The 21,095-nt window shown below is 43.5% G+C and overlaps 1 protein-coding gene across 10 annotated transcripts in view; it reads left to right on the top strand.

The window, feature by feature from the left end:
- Fyb (FYN binding protein) overlaps positions 1–21,095 on the top strand; it is a 142,813-nt gene that overhangs the window by 40,381 nt on the left and 81,337 nt on the right. For 6 of the 10 annotated variants that reach the window (XR_003951372.1, XR_003951373.1, XM_011245328.2 and 3 more), the window contains exon 2: positions 16,745–17,870. Coding sequence is in view for 7 of the 10 variants with exons in the window: in XM_011245328.2 (XP_011243630.1) it covers positions 16,745–17,870 (1,126 nt within the window). In the remaining 3 variants the exon portion in view is untranslated. The other 4 variants (NM_011815.5, NM_001278269.1, XM_006519983.3 and 1 more) reach the window with 3 other exon arrangements.

Genomic DNA, 21,095 nt, shown 5'->3' on the forward strand with positions numbered 1-21,095 from the left:
AATTGAACCTGGGTTCTCTGGAAAAACAGCCAGTGCTCTTAACCACTGAGCCATCTCAACAGCTCCTTGGTCTTTCTAATATAAAAGAAAGTCAAAGAAAGACAAAGAAAGACCAAGTGCTCAAAGAAAGTCAAACTTCAATCATCATTATTCCGGGGGCCTATTTGCTGCCATTACTTGCCACAGACTATCACGACTTTCCTGGGGTTCCTCTGTGCTCACTACCTACAAAACTCAGGCTTGCTCATCATGATGGTGTGTCCAGGATCCAAGTTCTGGAAGATAGAGATGTTATTTCTCCAGGAAAAAGGTTATCTCTTGATGCTTCTCCCCTTCATCTGGCCACTGACTTGGGGGAGATGCATTTACATGTGTGTGATCTGACATACATGCTCTTACAGCTCATGCAATCCATGGTTTCCAGTTTCCATGTGGATTTTTCAAGGTCATAATTGAGGTCAGTCTGTAGACTTCAGGAGAAGCAATGCCATGAAGGATAAGCCAGGAGGAGAATTTCGAAGGCTCATCACATCATGACTTGCAAAGCCAATGCCAGCTGAGGTCAGGCAGGTGACTTTCATGACGGGACCAAGTAGAGCAAGCCATGCCAGCTCTCTAGACCACTAATGGGATTAGACTCTCACAGGCAGCCAGACGTCTGTCTGAATGTGAAAATGCCCAGTCTACATTTCCCTTTTCAATGTTATTGTTGTTCTGTTTCTGTTTTTTTTTTAGTTCAAATTTACAGAAAAGCTTAAACAATAATTCCTGAAATCCTTCATTCTCATCATTTAAATTCATTCAGATTTTTAACATTTTGACGCATCACACGTGTTTATATAAATACTTCATAAACCACCTGAGTACATAAACTATGTAAAATGGAATAACTAGTTCTTAAATTTTTCAGTATGCATCTCTTACAAAATGATTATCAAGCCTACAAACCATAACAGTTGTATATTATTGATGGCTCATCTTGAAATTTCTTCATCTTGGTCCAAATTATTTTGGAATCCTTGTTTTTATTCCAAATCAAAGGTCTAATAAAGATTAAAACCTTGCTTTGGTTATGTGCTGTTGGCATAAATGTCCCCTGATGCTTTAAATACACACTTGAAATTTTTATACATGTATACAATGTATCTTGATCATATTCACCCTTTTTCTGCACCCAGGACTTTTCAGCACATCTCCTTCTCATTTCCAGGTGCTCATTTTCTAGTTATTAATTAATTGATTAATTAACTGAGCCCACAGAGTGCAATTAGTACTGCCAGTGTGCACATGAGTGTTAGGTCACCCACTGGAGCATGGGGGACCTGCTGTGGCCATACTCCTCAAAGCAAGATGATGCTCCTCCCTCAGCAGCCATCAACTACCAATAACTTGTCAACTGGGACAGGACAAGATTTAATGAATCAGGACATAACGATATTACCACGTGATAATATCGTTAGGAGGCGAGTGTGAGAGAATAATGTGACCTGAGCTTACATACAGATGTGCAGGAGTCCAGGTGAAGTTACGGGGAAGGCAGGAATTGAGAGAAGTGGGTGCTGTGTGCGACTATAGATGTCTTCCAAGTTAATAAAACAGTGTCACTTGCCACTGAGGGTTTGGAATATGGAATATTAAAGCACTTACCTAGAGTAAGTCTATAGGTTCAATACCCAGAACTCAAGAAAGTTTTAAAAAAATGTCTTTTTTTTTTTTTTTTTTAACCCTAAGGGTTGGAAACCCAATGAAATGCTTTAAGCAAATGTGATTCGTTTATCACAGAGAGATCGTGACAGGCCTACGGGGAAAGGATCCTATTTGAAGAAAAGCAGTACTGTAAGAGGCTGTGTTAGTGCCAGACAGGAAGACTAGAGGCAGTGCTCGGTGGGGGAGGGGAGGGCGAAATTCCAAAGATACTTGGGAGGCTGAGAGACAGGGACACGCTGACAGGAGGTAAGACTGTGAGTCAGAAAAAGGAGTCTAAAACAGATTGCCAACTCATGTGTCTCATGTCCGGTCGGCCGGACAGCCAGAGAACATTGACCGGTGTGTGTTCACTGGATCGGAAAGACAGGGACCAGGGAGCGTGAGGATAAGAGGTTAACAAGAAACACAGTGAGCAGTCAGGGGTAGGGTGCAAGCCAGATGGGGCCTCTCCAGGCACTCCAGCCCTATAGGGAACTTGCTATCCAAATCAAAGGGGTGGAGCCAGAAGGAAGGGGAGGAAACATTGCGGTTTTGCTGAAAGTCTTCCCTGTGTTCTCAGCTGACCTTGAGGCTTTCCTTTCCCCACTTTAAAAAAAAAAAAATCTGGTCAAGACATTCATCAAGAATGAAGAAACTGTGACTATTCTCGAATCTTCTATTTTAAACATTTAATCTTTTTTTTAATTTTCCTTATATTTTTCTATCAAATACTGATGTCATCAAATTGTACTTTTTGTGCAAAGAAAAACTCTAGATAAACCAAGTTAAACCATTCGTGTGGGAGGTCATAATTAGATATCAAATCCTTCCGTGTCTCCCCCCCCCCATTCCTATTCAAATTCATAGCCTCTTTTATTTTCACTGTTGCTACTTAGATATATTTCTAAATTCATAAATACAACCCGCTCGATCTGTATAATGGTACTCATATGTACATTCTTCTGCGCTGACATTTGTTATTGCCAGCCAGTCCGTGTGCATTTCCCTGGGAAAGAGTATCTCTCCTGGATTCAGCATTCCTTAGTCGCCTTTATGTCTTAATGTAGGGTTGAGACCTCATCACTATTTTTTTTTTTTTTTTTTTTTGTCCATGTTGATTCTGTTGTTGTTGTTAATATTTGGATATCTATGTACCTCAACTGTGTGCAGTACCCATGGAGAACAGAAGAGGGCACCACAATCCACGGGAACTGGGGGTCCAGCAGATGCTGAGCCACTGTTTGGGTACCCAGGTCCTCGGGATAAACAACCAGTGTCCTTAAGCAGTAAGCACTGTCTCCAGCCCTGGCCCTGTAGGTTTTTTAAAGTCTTATTCTCCAATGTAACTATGTCTCTAGGATCTTTAGAAGCTCAGAGATGGAAACTAACTCCGCCAGAGAGTTTTTTAAAAGAAAAGAGAAATGAGACGAATAATGTCGAGGTTTTTTTAAAAAGGACAAAATACAGAAGAGAAAAGCCACTGCCGTTTGGGGGGGGGTTCTTTGTTTGTTTGTTTGTTTTTGTTTTTTGGGTTTTTTTGTTGGTGGTGAGTTTTTTGTTTGTTTGGGGGTTTTGTTTGGGGGTTTTGTTTTGTTTGTTTGTTGTTTGTTGTTTTTGTTTTTGTTTGGTTTTTCGAGACAGGGTTTCTCTGTGTAGCCTTGGCTGTCCTGGAACTCACTTTGTAGACCAGGCTGGCCTCGAACACAGAAATCCACCTGCCTCTGCCTCCCAAGTGCTGGGATTAAAGGCATGTGCCACCATGCCCGGCTTGTTTTTGTTTTTGTTTTTGTTTTTCACACATTACATAGGAGCCAGTCCTGCACGGTATGGCTTGTGATGTTTCTCTCTGCGTGCAGAAGTCTTGAGGTAAGGAAGAAGAAGTGGCCACAAAAGCCAAAGGGAATCAGCAGACTTCACATTGTCTCCCCATTCCTACAGAACCCACTCCCCTCTCCATCCCCCGTGGGTCTGGGCACCATGCAGCCTAACGCCGCAGACTGTAAGCTCAGTGGAGGGAGGGATGTCTTTTTTGGATGAGCTGTGGTCGGGACATATTCGGTTCACAAAGCTCTTGACCATCACGAAGGCATCTCGAACTTTCCCTGAGACATCCATTCATTTGAACTTCACCTACTCCACGTCAGTTTTGGTGGTGGAAGGGCGTGACCCTGCTGCCAAATTCACTCCTTTGCTGAACAGCCAGAAGGGAGCCCCAGAGCTATCAAACTGCACTTAGATCCCTGTCACGAAGGAAGCTGTTAGGACTGTGTTGAAGGCAGACTCTTGGCCAAATGAGTTTCATTCCCAAACAGGCTTTAAAGGCCAGAAGAACTAACATAGCCACCAACACCAGATCACCATATTTGAAACAGGACTGCCTTGGGCGTCGGTTTCAGGTTGGTCACTATTTTTTTTAAAGACCCAGAATATTAAATATTATTTTTCAATTGAGTTGGAGTGTTTTAATTGCTAAAATGAAGCAACAATAATAGTAAGTTCTCCATCTAATGTGGAAACAGAGAAGCAAGCATGTGGACAACAACGGATGTGAGCAGTTATCATTTTCCTGGTCCAGTGGAACGGGGTCTGATTTCTCAACCTGAGCGAGGGTGGGCTGAGTTAGAGGAATTTGCAGAGGTAGTGAAGGAGGGCTCTGATACCCCACACACTCATTTGATCCTCCCAGGCCCTGCCCCGCTCTACACTGACTCGTCTTTCCTTGTGTTGTGCCCTAGAGCAGCGCAGGATGGGGGATAGCAGCTTGGGCTTGGCATCCGTACCCACAAAGTTAGAGACGTGATTTTATTTCTATTTAACTGTTCAGGTTTTCCTGTGATTTACCAAAGCTTTTACTGGGAAGTAAGCACGAGAATAATGAAAACATTATCTATCAGTTTCTTCTTAAAATTATGTTGTGTGTGTGTGTGTGTGTGTGTGTGTGTGTGTGTGTGTGTGTGTGAAAGAGAGAGAGAGACAGAGAGACAGAGAGACAGAGAGATCACTTGAGCACATTCACAGTACCTTTTATCTTATTTGCAACATGGTCTCTTCTCCATCCAGCACTCTATACACCACTCACTCACTATACAGCAGGACTACAAGCTTCCTAACTTGCAACATGGTTGCTGCCACAGGGCTTTATCTGAGTTCCTATGATTCAAAGTTAATTCCTCATGCTTGCATGATAAGCACTTTCCCCAGTGAGGCCTTTCCGCCAGCCTAGCAGGTTTCTTTTAGGACATAATGAAAGCAATTCTTTCCAACTCTTCCGTTAACACTATCTCCAGAAGGATTCAAGGTGACAAAAGAAAAAAGAAAAAAAATGCACTCTTTATGATGTGTCTTCTTGCCTCTAGATCAGTGGTTCTCAACCGGTGAGTCGCAACCCCACATATCAGATAGCCTTCGTATCAGTTAATTATATCATGATTCATAACAGTAACAAGATTACAGCTATGAAATTGCAATGAAAATAATTTTATGATCAGGAGTTACCATACTATGAGGACCTGTACTCAAGGGTTGCAGCATTAGGAGAGCTGAAAAACCACTGCTGCAGTTGGAGGAACAAATGTCAAGGCAATATGTTATCCTGAAAGTATAGGGAAGGCGCTCTGCCTTTGCCATATCTACTACACAAACAAAAAACCCAACATTCTCAGACTGCTCTATCCTAGAAGATGTCAAAACACCCACCAAAAGGATGTGGGGGTAAAGACCCTCACAGGAACCCTATGGAAGGATGGGCTTCAGCCCCAAGCCTCTACTTTCAGTTTCCTTAGGGAGGAAAAAGAGGCATCCTGATTGACAGCTGGTGAGGGATGCAGAGGGAGGAGCTGAGGTTCATAGTAACTTCTTTTGTTTGTCCATTTCACAGCCCTTATCAAAATATAGGAATCTCTTGTTCTGAGAGCTGTCTGAAGTAGGTCACTGGCAGGAGAGCGCGAGTCAGTTAGTGTTCACTCATCTATGAAGGCAGATCTTCCTGGGAGGACAGTGGGAGGCTCTAGTATGACATCTACAAGGTCTACTTGCCTGGTTCGCTTTGCTGGGCTGGGGATAGTACTTGGCTTACAAAGGTGGTCTTTCATGTTATGAAGGAAGGAAGAAATTAAGTAAAACTTGCTAAAATCCTAGCTGTTGTTTCTTAACACAAATTGTTGTCTTGTCCTTTGCTTTCCCCCAGAGTTTGAAGGAGAGTCTCACAAAAACATTAGAAGTGAGTCCATGGGGCTCTCCAGCACATATGCCACCCACACGCACATCCCTTCATCTCTAGACCACAAGCAGACTTAGGCCCCAAGTATTGCACACACTGGGTGAGGGGACTTTCCCAATCAAGATCATAGCAACTTGGCCTCCACAGCAAGGTGACAGCTCCGGGTATACAGAGAGATCTTGGAACCAAAGTCCTCACAAGTTACTTCCCTTGTACATAATCGTGGCTGCTAGAACTCTGGCTTTGCTCTTTTGCATATCACATGCTTGGTGGGAATGAGAGCAGAAGTACACGGGCTGAATAGACACTTTTTAGTTCCCGTCTTTTCCCCCTTCTTGCTCAATATCCTGAGGCCATAATTGAACTGTTTTTGTGCATGTAAGCCTGGCACAGGGAGAAAGAGGCAGCTCATTCCACCATCCCCCTACACATAGCCCCGACAGGCATCAGAATATGCCACCATTCTTGGAGTTTGCGTGCAGGACAGATACAGCAGCTAAAGCAAGGGGATACAAGTCACGGGCCCCAGGAAGATGCACTAAATGAGCCTCTCCATCTTTCTACATCTTCTGCAGCGACCAGGTAACAGCTATGCCCAAGGTCTCTTCTTTCACATCCATGTACAGATTGTTTTTACAGTAGGGGATGATGAGACCTCCAAATCCTGGCAGGACAGACTGCAGCTGGGGAAGTGGACGAAAGGCGCATGCCCCGTTGGAAAGCAGCAGAGGAGACAGATATCAGATGCTAAATCTCAGCCTCATCTCAGCCAACGCAGCCAGGGACCTGTCTACCAGTTGCGTTTGCAGGCCTCTGTGCCCTGCAGCCTCTGGTCTTGCACGTGCTTCTGGTCCAGAGGCACTACCCTACTGCCTGCAGAGCTGGGCACCAGCAACTTGCCTCATTCTGGCTCTTAACAAATGTGGGTTTGCCCTCATGATGGGGATTGGGAAGCGCTGCGTTCAGTCTCATTCAGACTTTAAGCTATGGCAGGGCATAGGGTTTCTGTGAGATTCCCACAGTGACAAAGAAAAGAGGCCATATCCCCAGTGGCCCTCGTTCTCCAAACAGGCCCTGGCAACATGGATAGATGATGACAAACAGCTATAAGTCAGACAAGGAAGACTTTTGAGAGGGATCAGTAACTACACATTTGAGTTGCAAGCTTTGCTCCTCTTCTATGCACTGCTGTGCGCTGCTTTTGAAGAGTGTAAGACTGTTTTTTTCCTCTTTCATTTACTATATTTATATTGAAGTCATTAAAAGGGAATGGACCTTGAACTCTACCTCCTATCTTCTGTGTAACTCTGAGAGAGCCATATAATGTTTCTAAGCTTCCTTCTTTACAAGTGGCTATAATAGTAGTACTGGCCTCAAACATTGGTTGTGGGGATAAAGTTGTATATTAAATACTAATGCATAACACTACATTATTGGTACTTGCTATGTGAAATATATTGGCACCGGGTACAGACTAATTCATATAGAGAACCAAAAGAGTGTGCAGTCCCATAAGCAAAGTCATAACTAGATATAGCCTTTCTCTTCCTGCTAGGAGGGGAACTTACTGAACAGATATATATACACCAATGTGTGTGTGTGTGTGTGTGTGTGTGTGTGTGTGTGTAAGATCAGACACAGACTGCAGTGAGTCCTAATGTCCCAAGAAGCTAGCAACAAACAACAAGAGGTGAAGGGGCAAGAGATGAAGCTATTCTCTTCAACCCAATCCCATCCTTAAAACCCTCTACTCAGGCAATCACTAATAGCCAAGAGCTTGTAGCTTGGGAACACTGTGAGAAAAGCTGGTCTCCTATTTCAAAACAGGGGAGAAAGGCTGGGAAAGACTCATTTCCACAGATTCAATTCTACATCCCTGTCATTTCCATCTCTTTAACACCCATTGGGGTCTAATTCCCTTCCCCCCTTCTTCCCTCCCTTCTCCATTTCCCGGTAGAGTAGTATCTGGGGAAATGCCGGGAGTGATTATACTGCCATCTAGTGGCCCACAGACTAAGTTCACCAGGTGGCTGGGACGTTCTCAGCAGCTTGGATGCTCAGTTTGTAGCTTCCCACTTGGCATCTCAAGTTATCAACGCAGGGCAGTCCCGGGATGCGCCAGAGCTATGAATTTGTCTGAAGTCGTGCTGGGGGCTGCCTTTGAAGAAATGTTACTAAGAACATAGTGGAAGTAAACTGTGTGTCGTTAGAAGGTTTGGGCTCTCTGACTCCTGAGGTTGTAGCTTCAACATGAAAATGTAAGCTTGGTATATATTCAACCATGTGCCAGCTGTGAGCGGTGGGTAAATGAATGAAGTCTCTGTGCCTTGGTTTCTTTATCTGTAAAATGAGCATTGAGCTAAGAATTTATTAAGTGACACCCAAAATTTTCCTGGGCCAGCATAGGTTATCTGTGATCCGACAGCTGATGGCAATACAGCTACCAATGTCACAGTAAGCAGTGCAGTGTATAAGCAAGATAAAGGCCCAGAGTGGGGTCCCATGGGTCATCCAGACAGACCCCTTACCCTGCTTCTTGCTTGTAAAAAATGTGGGGCATTGAATTGTCCAGTGTTTAAGGCTCTGTCTCTTTCTCAGACACTGTGACTCTATGCTAGGGTCACCATTAAACTGGTTTAGCCATAAGGCCCAGTTTGACACATTTTCTTCTTATTAAAGCTTGGGGCTGAGCCTTTGTTTAACTACTGTGCAGTTGCTGGGAGTGAGCAGAGGGGTCAGAATGGCCTCTGCATTAACCAGAACAGTCACGGATGTGTCCAGACAGAGGTGAGAAGGCAACAGAAGCTGTCGAATCCAAAAGGCATTTTCCCGTTAGGAAGTAGTCTGGCGGTTCTCTGGTGATGTGGAAAGCTTCAGGCTGACCCTGTTTGCATGGCTCTGCTAACCAATCGAGTTCCACAAGCAGAAAACCAGGCAAGTTATGGGGCTATCTATCTATAAGCTCAGCATATTATACTTTGTGTAGCGGTTTGTCTTCAGTGTCAACCTGATGGGATTCAGAGTCACCATGGAAACATGTCTAGGACAGGGTTGTCTGATTAGGTCAATTAACCAAAACTCAAATGGGACTGTTCTATGGGCTGGGTTCTCAGATCAGTAAAAGGGTGTGGGGCTGAACTGAGCACAGCATCCTGACTGGAGATGTGATATGATCAGATACCTCATGCCCCTGCCACACCGTATCTTCTTAGTCCCGATGAACTATCTATATCTTCAACAACTTTAAACCAAAATAAAATGTTCCTTCTTCCCATAAGTTGCTTTTTTTCTTCAGGTAGTTTGTTGCAGCAACAATGCTGTTAACTGACTCACTCAGATAATCACCTGCCGGGACATGTATCCTAGGATTAGGTCAGAACAACTTATGACCTTGCTTGAGCAGGATAAATATGACCAAGGCTTCTCTGTTCTAATCACCAGCTGGATGCTCCCCAGGGGTGAGGGTGAGGGAGCCACAAACATTACCCTGTGATGTAATCATATGAAGAGCCCTTTCTACTTTTCTCTCTAAACTTCGTCCATGTAGGCACTTGAACCCGCACAGAAATCTAACACAAGGTGTTTCATATGAAGCTACGTGTTTTAGTTCCTAGTGACTTCTGTTACAAAGTACCATCAACTGTGGCTTGTAACAACAGAAGGAAGTCTTAAATCAGGGCATTGGACCTAGCCAATCTCCAATGGCTCTCTCCCTCAAGAGGCTTTCTTGAAAGAGAATGTTCTTTCTCATTTTATCCCACCAGACCATTGAGGTCCTCTTGCTCACGTGCCTTCTAAAAGCAGTGGTTTATATAGACACCACACTTTTTTTTTATTTTAAAGAATTATTTATTTACTTTATGTATATAAGTACACTGTCGCTGTCTTCAGAAACACCAGAAGAGGGCATCAGATCCCATTACAGAGGGTTGTGAGTTACCTTGTGGTTGCTGAGAATTGAACTCGGGACTCCTGGAAGAGCAGTCAGTGCTCAGAGCAATCAAGTGATCACGTCATTGAAAGCTGACACTAAATACTGCATCCTTCAAGGTTCAGAGAGGGGATGGATGAGGTGGGGTTTGGAAGGTAGGAGATGAATCAGAGGAGCCTTCCCTGTCACACTCCAGAGAGTAATCGTTCAAAAGACTACATGCTTCTGTCCTGGGACCCTCCAGACCCTTCACTTAATGTCTGGTTTTTTACTTTTCTCAGAACTCTGAATATTGAATAGCAGCTGCTACCGGTCTCCGTTTGTCACCATCTGGGCAGGTCTCTTGTCTCGGATCTTTTCACACCCTGGGAAGGAAGCCTCTAGAAAACCCCACAGATGCCCCCATCCCTCTAGCTCCCCATAGTCTTTGAATTTTTAGGGTTTTTCTCGGGTGATAAAAATGACTCCATGCCTGGGAACATGTGTGGGTGTGCTCATGGCTGTGGGGAGCAATCCAGAAGCTGAGGAGGTGGGAGGGCAGAGCCTCTTTCCTCCATATTGAGGAGATTCTCCGTCAACAGGACTTGTTTATGTTTTCAGCACAGTGAATCTTCTGCTGCTGTGTTGAGAGGGCCACCACAAGAAAGAGCAACTGAAAGTAAGACAATTGGAAGGACCAGGAAAAATGGAAGAATTTGTCCTGCATTATACAACAAACAATAATCTCCCAAGAATCAAATCAGCAACAAATAACACATGTGTGAAAACCTTTCATAATTATCTATAAGCTACAAACTTGGAAATGTAAATTCTTCAAAGATAATCTTTAATTTCATATACTTTGATAATGAAAGCTAAAGGATGTAGACTAAATTTGCTCTAATATATATCATCCTTTTGTTTACACACAGACACACACACAAATAGAAAAGCAAAAGAAGCAATTTTAAGATTGTTTATTGTTCTCTCTAGTCTATAGAATCCACACCATCATCCTCTGCGTGCTCCACATCCCATCTCTATTCACATCAAAATCTTAAAAACTAATAGCATGAAAGATATCAGAAGCACATGGAAAGTTATGTTTTATTCCTCCACTTTTCTATGCACAAGACTTTGGGAGTCATGACAAACTAAAAATGGTGTGCAGAAGTATTTGATAGAATAGCATTATTCGTGGTCTGCCAGTTCCAATTTGGAGAATTCTAGAGATTTCCAAGCTCCTAATCTTCAAGGAAGGGCACAAAAATCCTACTGATTGATATACCATGAGAATGCAAGGCATTTGGGAGCTGTGTAGCCAGAATCTGGACTTTTAATAGGTCACCAAATGCTCTTGCTTCCTCTCCCTCCATTTACACGGTAGAAACAAGGAGAAGGTTTGGGTAACAGAACATCATAGCATTGAGCAGCATTAGAGCCAATGCTATGACATAATACCCACAGGAATTCTCTGCCTACTATGCTGTATGCTAGCCAACCTACCCGCAGGAAAGCAGGCAAGCACACACAGCCTCAGGAGAGCGCACAGCTGCCAGGTGTATTATTCAGGGGACATTTTTTACCTCAGAGTGTAAGCCATAAGGGAAAGGGCATTGCTGCCTGGTGGGATATCACAAAAGTATCTCCTCTCATATGTCAAAAAGAGTGACAGCATTATTAAAGCTGTCAATGAGGCTTCTGTCAATAAATCTTCCCACCAATGCCCTGCCCTCTGAGACAGTAGGCTCCTGCCCTCGGGGACTTAAGTTTGTGGTGAGAGACAAGTTCCCACATCCTGTTGAGAAAGGGGCCTCGACTCACTCCAGTCTCAGAGGTTCAGCTGATTGGAACCCACTACAGCCCTTTTGCAATGGACTAGAGATCTCAGAGTTGGATTCATGGCTGAGGTCAACCAAAGAAGTGAAGAAATCATTTGCCAACTACTCTGTGATCAGTCATAGAGAAATTCAAGTAACTTCAGTCCACCAGCCTGCGTGTTTAATGTATGTTGTTCGAGAAAGTTCCAGGCCTGAAGTTGGAATGTTTGCAAGGGAGGAGGCATGTTCCTAAAGAGGGAAAAGAAAATATATCTTGCCAAGTAGATAGTGTACACACTAAATATGCAAATTATAATTAGTTAAATGTCTGTGCAGTGCCTTTGAGGGGAAAAGAAAGCTCACTGCAAGTCTGCTCTTCTTTAGTGAGACTTGCTATGTTTGTATTTGATTAGGATTTTGTCACAAGAATTAGATTTTAATCTTCCATTAACCCTAACTTTATAACTTTATTTTGTAATTTCTAACAATAAGATTTGAGAATGTTTATTATCAGATTAAAAAAAAAAACTTCCAAGTGTATCAGGTAAAATAGAAGCAATGGCATTCCACTTTGTGCATGTGTGTGTGAGCATGCATGTGTGTGTGTGTGTGTGTGTGTGTGTGTGCATGCATGCATACATGTTGGGATGCCTGTGCACATGTGTTGAGAAGGGAAAAGGGCTCAGTTGTTCAAGGTGTATTTCTCCTTGTCTTTCTTCAGTGAAGCAAACTGCTATGGCTGAAAGCTATTTCTCTGTGCTATTTGATCTTGAATCCATTACATTTTCATTGAGTTGCTATCTACTTCAAGACAGAAGACCTTTCCAGGTTGAAGAAGGCTTTCTGTTTTCTCTGACTTCTGCCATGTCTTTTGGCTCATCTTTGGCAGAGCGATTCATATGTTTGAGAAGCTGGGCCTCCTCTTCTTATTCGATCCCATCACTTTCTGCTTCTTATATAGAATCAGTTAAGCCTTGGAACTTAGGACTAGGGGCTGGCTTCCTACAACTTTTTTTCTTTAAGCATGAGCCCCTCACAGCCTTATGGTATCCTGTGATGTCACTGTCCCTGTGATCCTAATATGGGCCATCATGACAGGAGTAGAAAAGACTGGTACTCAGGGAGAAAAATCAGTGACTCAGAACAAGTGAGTCAGGACACCAATGAAACAAAGAAGACCCAACAACAAGCCAAAAGTTTATCAACAAACTTCTTTTTAAAATTGCATAAACGATTGTTATTGACTTACATTTCCTGGAGAATAAGAGCACTATAGGCATGAAGACATTTTCTTTTCTCTTGTGCATTTTGCCCAGGAAAGAATAATAACACCCACTGAAATGATTCATTCCCCCCTTGCTTTAATTGCAAGAATGAAGAACACGCCTTACAAAGGTCAAAACTGAGCTTCCAGGTTACTTTAGATTTGCATTAGCTACCCATCATTCATGAATCTTTTATTTCTTTTGTATTTTAAAATGTTGGCAAGTGTTAAGAATGTGGCCTGGAAGTAGAGCACGCGACTCACCGTCAGAATCCCACTGATTCAATACCTAAGCCGAAAAGAAGAGAATGACTTAAAACAACAGGGAATTTCAAAATCCATCTCTGGTAATAGCCTTTTATCCCCTCAAATATTTATCAATGATGTGATACAGAAGAGGGTAGAACTCAGCTCCGTAGATGCATATCTAGGGGCATGGGAATGCTAGAGAGCACACTATTTAAAAGTACAGTACACTACTGTAGAAAGAGTTGTACCCTCAAATCACGAGCCAAAATAAGTTCTTCACCCTCAAGTCACCCCTTGTCAAGTATTTGGTCATAGTAAAATAGAGGCATGTATCAACTAAAAATAATCAAAAAAAAATCCCTTCACATGACTTACAAAGAGAAATTTGGGTAACTTGGTATGAAATGTTGATTTACCTAAAACATAAGGCTCTGAGGTCTTCCAGACCATGAAATGCCTCTTGGAATAAACAGGCCGGAACGTAGCTCCCTGGGAGAGCTCCCGACTCCAAGCTCTCCATCTGATACCCAGCACTTGAGCAGGTAGGACAGAGCTCAGCTCACCTTTACAGGGCTAAGCGCTTAAATGCCAAGAGAAGCGGGACATCCTCGGGATCCCAGCACTCTTGGCAGGGTGGGATAAGCACTGTGAGTTCAAAGCCAGGCTGGTATACGCTGCCAGTTCCAGGCAGCCAGGGAGATATAGTGACATTTGGGGTAGTGGGGATAAGGAAGGTCCTGAAATAATAAACACCTCTCTATGCAAAGAGAGAACGCAGAGCTGACATGGGGAATATTTAACAACCCAAGCTTTACAGGAATCCTACAACCCACAAGGTTGCCAGAAGAAAGCAAAGTCCAGAAGCACGGGCTTCCAGGTTGTTTGAGTTTTGGTTTGATTTGATTTTGGGCTTTGGGGGTGGGGGGCTCCCAATTTTTAAGTGGAAACAGAAGGTGGAAAGGTAGATCTGTGTGCAAGGTATTTGTGTGTGTGTATATGCACACATGTGTGTGTGTATCTATGTGTATCTATGTGTATGCATGTGTGTGTGTGTGTGTGTGTGTGTGTGTTCCTCACAAAGGAACTTGTTGCTCCTTCCTTCCCAGTGAAAACTCTCAAGAGTACGGGTGAATCAAACTTAAGCATCATTATCTATGTGTCATTTGCGAGTGTGTTTGTTCACAGGGACAGTAAGTAATTTCAAGTTTTTGATCTGTCTGGAAAAGACAATGATATATTATGAATGAATTAGAAATCATTACTATGGCAGAAAAAAATCACTGCATATGTGTGACATTCGACCCTTGATCTTTTTGTTTGCTATTGTGTGTCTGAAGCTGAGGACCAAAGCCAAGGCCTTGTGCTTGCTAAGCAAGTGCTTTAGCTAAACACCTAACTACTTGTATTGACCTGTTTATTAGTCTTTATCAAAACAAACAAAACTCCAGTGAGAAATGGAATTCCAGCTCTGATCTCAGAGATGAAGGAAGCAGACTGGGAAAAGTCGATCACTTGCTAGATGCTATGCTACACGGCAAAGTCAAGGCTTGAGCCTCAGTCAATAACTCCAAGGCCCGTGCCTTTAGCTCCGACACTTGCAGGCTCTCCTGGATCTGGATTAGCAGCCAAGACTAAAGCTTCCATCCTTAATGTACAACTTCTATATTTTTGGAACTAAATGTGGCACAGTGCTTGACCGTGGCCAGAGACATTTCAAGGTTTTCCCCCTGGGATGTGCTAGACTTGAAGCTGCCACAGCGGGGAATGAATGACCTTGTTCCCCAGCAGTGCAATGAGGAGGGAGAGCAGACGATCACTAAGTGTCTTCTTTATACAAAAACAGGAAGCCCTCGGATGTGCCAATGTCCTCTACTGCTTTATACACGTGCCTGCCTAAGAGCAGCGCCTAGACGTTGTTTGCAGTGAGAAGATAAGAAAACGCATTAATATCCCCTGCTACCTGGCTCCCGAGCTGACATTCTTAATCACTTTGCTATTTCACCTTGTTTTATAAACCTAAAAGAAGCTATACATAAAGAATATGAACAATACTAGTAGAGGGGAAGGGATAATCAGAAATTCTTTCTCAGAAACAAACTTCCTTCTAAACAGAAAGAAAACTTTGGGGGGGGGGGTGTATGCGTGTACTCATGTGTGTGTGTGCACACGCTTACGTGCACGTGTGTGTGTGCGTGTGTGTGTGTGTGTGTGTGTGTGTGTGTGTGTGTACACTAAGGAGCAAACCCAGGACCTTACCCATGCTGAGCTCCTGCTCCATCACCCAGCTATATCTTCTGTCTACCATTTCATATTTCTCATCAAGCTTTAGAGCCCTGGAAGTTTTTCCTGTTTTTTTATCCTTTTGGGGGGGGGGAGTGTGGGGGGCGGGCATGATCTCACATAGCCTAGGCTTGTCTCAAACCTGCTGTGTAGCCAAGAATGACCTTAACCTTCATAAACTTCTGATCTTCCTGTCTCTACCTCCTGCATTACAGAGTACGCCACCAACCTGATTTATTGAATGCTGAGCACATGAGACAGGGTTTAGTGATGTTAGATGCTAAGTAGGTTTTCTCTCTCTCTCTCTCTCTCTCTCTCTCTCTCTCTCTCTCTCTCTCTCTCTCTCTCTCCCTCTCTCTCTCTCTGTCTCTCAGCTGAGCCTCATCTCCAGCTCAAACTCCTTGTTTTTGAAAGAAAGGGTAAAGACACCATTAATTCTCCCAGGTTAAACGGGACTATATTAACAACAACAAAAAAAAAAAAAAGGGTGACTATCTGATACCTTTACTGCATAATTTCCTAATTCTTATGAGGAAGGCAGGTGAGGCAGGACCTCTCAGAGGACTGGTAAAAGTCATTATTGAAGAGAAAGATCTGGAAACGAGGCAATTCCTTCTGCTGGCCTGTTGTTCAGCCCATGCTGTCCCGTGGGTTTAGCTCATGTCCCGTTAGTCTGCATACAGCCACACAACAGCACTCTGGATTTGCAAATAATAAGGAAACCTTCTTTCGTTTTAGAAGGGCTGGGCTGTTCTGTAACACCTCCCCGACAGCAAACGCACTTTAAACGCAACAGGAACAGGGAAGCACGGGCCAGCACACTGATGCTAAGCATTGCTTTGCTGGGTTAAAAAAAAAAGCATGTAGCCTGAGTTTACAGTGCCTACTTTCGTTTTGAAGTCCAGTTTCCACATGAGTCTCAGTTGTAAAAAGTGGGAAAATCCATTTGGTAGCCACCGCTGTATGTTTTTCAGTGAAGCAAAAAATGTAAACAAATACAGAATCAGATATCTCCAACAAGATAGCGAGGCAGACCAGGAAAGAGAAGAGAAACGTTTTTTAAGATAAATGATTGTGTCCCTGTACGACCAACAACAGAAGTTTAAACACAGCCCTAGCCTTTCCTTCGCGAGAAACATTCACAACTTGTTTTGCCATAGAGGAACTTAAATGTTACAATATCTGGTCAACCAATCAGCAGCTTGCCGGCACCCCAGCACTCTTGCCTCAGATCAGGAAACCCTTGAAGGTACAGTATTTTAAATTGCAAGTGAGATTTCTGACTCTCAGCTGGTTTTTGTTCCCTGTGCTTGTAGGATGGAAAAACAGATGTAAAATCCCTCATGGCGAAGTTCAACACGGGGAGTAACCCGACAGAGGAGGCCGCCACCAGCAGCAGGCCCTTCAAAGTTGCAGGACAAAGCTCGCCTTCTGGAATACAATCAAGAAAGAATTTATTTGACAACCAAGGAAATGCCAGCCCGCCCGCAGGACCCAGCAGCATGCCTAAATTTGGGACCACAAAACCACCCTTGGCAGCGAAACCTACCTACGAGGAGAAGCCTGAGAAGGAACCTAAACCCCCGTTTTTAAAACCTACTGGAGGGAGCCCAAGATTTGGAACACAGCCAAACTCAGTTTCTAGAGACCCTGAGGTCAAAGTGGGGTTCCTGAAACCTGTAAGCCCCAAACCCACCAGCTTGACCAAAGAAGATTCCAAACCTGTGGTTTTACGGCCACCTGGGAATAAACTTCACAATTTGAACCAAGAGTCTGACTTAAAGACGCCAGGACCGAAGCCAGGGCCCGCTCCCCCAGTCCCAGAAAACGAACTGAAGCCAGGATTCTCAAAGGTAGCTGGAGCTAAGAGCAAGTTCATGCCAGCGGCACAAGATACTGACTCCAAACCCCGATTTCCCAGACACACCTTTGGCCAGAAGCCATCCCTAAGCACAGAGGACTCCCAGGAAGAGAACACTTCTAAGAACGTGCCTGTCCAGAAAGGATCCCCAGTGCAGTTGGGCGCCAAGTCCAAGGGCGCCCCTTTCAAACCACCTAAGGAAGACCCAGAGGATAAAGACCATGGAGCACCAAGTTCACCCTTTCCTGGAGTGGTTCTGAAACCTGCTGCGAGCAGAGGGAGCCCGGGTCTCTCCAAAAACTTTGAAGAAAAAAAAGAAGATAGGAAAACAGACCTTGCAAAGAACATCTTTCTGAACAAACTGAATCAAGAAGAGCCGGCCAGATTCCCTAAGGCCCCTTCCAAGCTGACAGCGGGGACACCGTGGGGCCAAAGTCAGGAGAAAGAAGGAGACAAGAATTCTGCAACCCCGAAGCAGAAGGCCCTGCCACCCCTGTCCGTCTTGGGCCCGCCTCCACCCAAGCCCAACAGACCACCCAACGTTGACCTGACCAGATTCCGAAAGGCTGACTCTGCAAACAGTGAGTTGTTTCTCATTGCTGGTAGCTGTGGTTTGCTCACACAACTGAGTGTTTCAGCTCCTGGGGGAAACTTTAGAGCAAGGAATGATTGCATAACTGATGCTCATGTGAGTATAGGGTCAATTTTCTTTTGGCATTTTTTTTTCCGTTGTGTAGGAGGTCTGAGAGAGTAGCAAATCCAAGTTCTGGTTGAGCATTCTGTAAGAAAGGACCTTGGGGTGGGGAGCACTGACATTTTAGGGAGACAATAGGGAAGAAATATACCTATTTAACGGATAGTTGGTTTTGCTTAAGGATAACCATTGCATTTATTCCCTTGGTTGTATTTCATTTCTGTAACTTGAAGAAGTTATGCTGCCCGTTGACAGAGAGAAGAGAGTAGTCTAAGTCAGTACTCTAGAAAGAATCAAATTTGATAGCCAAAGGATGTGTGCATTCTCTGGAGGCATGTTTGATTGTCACAATGGATGAAGCTAATGATATTTTGTAAATAGAGCCACTTACTCCTGTCCTTCACAGAACTATCCAGGCCAAAATGTCAATGTTGTGAAGTTGAAACTCCTCTTCTAAGTCACTTCAAATATCTACACTGTTCATCATGTCCCCTAAGCCCAAGATTCAAATAGGACAGTGGCAGGGATTTTAGGAGACCATGCTTTGTATTCTAGCTGTTTTTGGTTTTTTTGTTTTGTTTTGTTTTGTTTTGTTGGTTTCTTGATTGTTTGTTTGTTTACTTTCCCAAAACAGAAACATCTGTACTATTCCAGTTTACAAAGGAATACACAGTTAGAAAACAAAGGCAGACAATGGGTGCCTTGTTGCCCTTCAAGAAAACCAGCCCCCGGTTTTCTTCCCAAGATGTCATTGCAATGTTTTGGCATGTGGTAGAATTTGATACTGAAAGTCTCGGTAAAGACTTGACACCCTGTGTCTTGATGAGAAAAGCTCTCCCATATTTGCGGTGATTAATATCCTAGCAAATGTTACCCAAGTGCTGTCCATTGTGAGATGGAAAGAGAATGATACTTACGAGAGACGATACCACTGTAAGTCGGATGCATCTCCAAAGTGTCATCAAGAGCAGTGGTTCTCAACCTTCCTAATGCTGCAGCCTTTGAAATCAGTTCTTCACTTTCTCGTGACCCCACTCCCAACCTTAAAACTATTTTCATTGCTACTCCATAACTGTACTTTTACTACCATTAGGAATTGTAGTGTAAATATCTGTGTTTTCTGAGGGTCTTTGGTGAGCCCTTGGAAGGTCAATCCACAAGTTGAGAGCCACTGGTCTGAATCTATGCGTGATGGTACAGGCCTGTGATTCAGGACTTGAGAGTTGAAGGCAAGAGGATCAGAAGCTCAAAGTCTTGGAACCGAGTTAGAAGTCATCCTGGACTACATGAGACTCTCCCTTAAAAAGAAACAAACAAAAACGAGTCTGATTTAAGCAGGCGTAGGCATAATCATTGTCTCTGGAAGATCTTCCCATAGGCTCTCTCTGCCTAGTACAAAGGTGAGCAAGAAAATAAGGTACAGTCTAGGCAGCGCAGGGCATTGTCACCCTTAGACTGTGCTACCTGGTTCTGACTGAGGCCAAGAAGCCATCCAATTCTACTAGAAGTGGAGAAAGATCACAGAGCCAGGCTCCCATAGCGTGTTATTCCCAACACTGGTCTCTTCAAGGGCAGTTTGTCCACAGAAAGTGCTTCTCCTCTTGAGTTACTAAAATGTGCCCAGTTTGATGTGTTTCTCTAACTCAGAATGACAGCTTGCAGGGAAACTCTAGACATCTTCTATGGCCACCAAGGTTTTCTGAGTTCACAGTCCTGTCCCCCCCCCCCCCAGCTCTGACGAATACCCTTGATAACCATGCCTGGCTAGATGTGAAGTTTCACACAGAAGAGCTTTGCAATAAGTGACTTGTAGCCTGGTGCAATTCAGGGCACTGGGCATTCACTTGCAATAAGGTGGGAAAGGAAAGAGACTGTGTGCTTTGGAAAAACTGTTTATCAATGGTGGTTCCTTTTTCAATCTTCTAAGATGTAAGGATACTGATTGGAGTCAAAGACTTTGCAGTGAAGGTAGTGACTTACTCTAAGCAGGGTACTTTTATTGTTGTTCAAGGTAATTACAACAGTGTCCAAATTAACAAAATTCTACGTAATGGTCCAGTTGGCTTTCAAAACTTCAATATCTTTCCCTCCTTCATGACCCCTTTTCCGTTTCTATATTCAGATAAATCTTTATCATTTATAGAGGACTTTTGATATAATACTATACAACCCTACTTTATTTATTCTTTCTAAGCGATGAAATGGAATTCTATTTCAGCACAATTAGGAAATTTGCCAAAGTGTAGCCTTAACTAAGCAGGGTCAGGTCTCTGTGATTGCAGTCTGTGTCCTCATCCCTGTCCTAACTCGATGCTGGCTGCCTTTCAGGAAACATAAGATCCCTTGAAATGATGAAAAAGTGTAAATGGTACCCACAGACCCCACATTCCTGTGTCTCCCTCTGTCTTTCGGTTAAAATCTGTCCTTTAAAGATTTGTTCTCAATGCCCCTGCAGGCTCCATGAGAGCAGAGAGCAGTTGGCTTCCCATTCTTCTCTCATTTCTGGAATAGAAAAAAAAAAATGTGAATTTTCATCACTTTCCGAGGTCTATCATTCTGCAGAGGCATGTTAGTAAGAAGTTAGTTAGTTGTTCTCTGCCCTTTCAGAATTAAATTGTAATATGCCCCCCACAGTTCACTAATTATTTTCACAGATTGGCTGCATATCCAATTACATGGAGCTTTGACACAAAATCATTTTGCACAAAGCATCCACCCCAAAAATATCTTCTCAGCATCTTACCTGGAAACTGTAAGCATGACTATATCACATGGCTTTCTGAATGTGGAGCTAATAAGAGTTTTGGACTCCCCAGTAATCCCAAGCCTTCACTGCCACAAAAAGCTTAAGCTATTGATCATGATCACTGAAACATCAGCAGGTTCTCTAAACTCTCTTTGCTTTTGACTCCATTAGAAGGCTTCTTCCCAGGTGTTCTGGTACTAGTCACCACAATATCTGGGCTCTTGAGCACCGGCCAGACCCAGCTGTCGGTTTCATGTGTAGGAGGTAGTGAAAGCCTAGCAGAACACATTCGATTCAGCCCTCTTTCTTGCTTTATTCTATTGCTAACTTTGGAAATAATCAGTATGGTGCCTTAACAGCTCCAGG

Source organism: Mus musculus, chromosome 15, assembly GCF_000001635.26.
Source record: "Mus musculus strain C57BL/6J chromosome 15, GRCm38.p6 C57BL/6J".
In the NCBI taxonomy this organism is placed as follows: domain Eukaryota; kingdom Metazoa; phylum Chordata; class Mammalia; order Rodentia; family Muridae; genus Mus; species Mus musculus.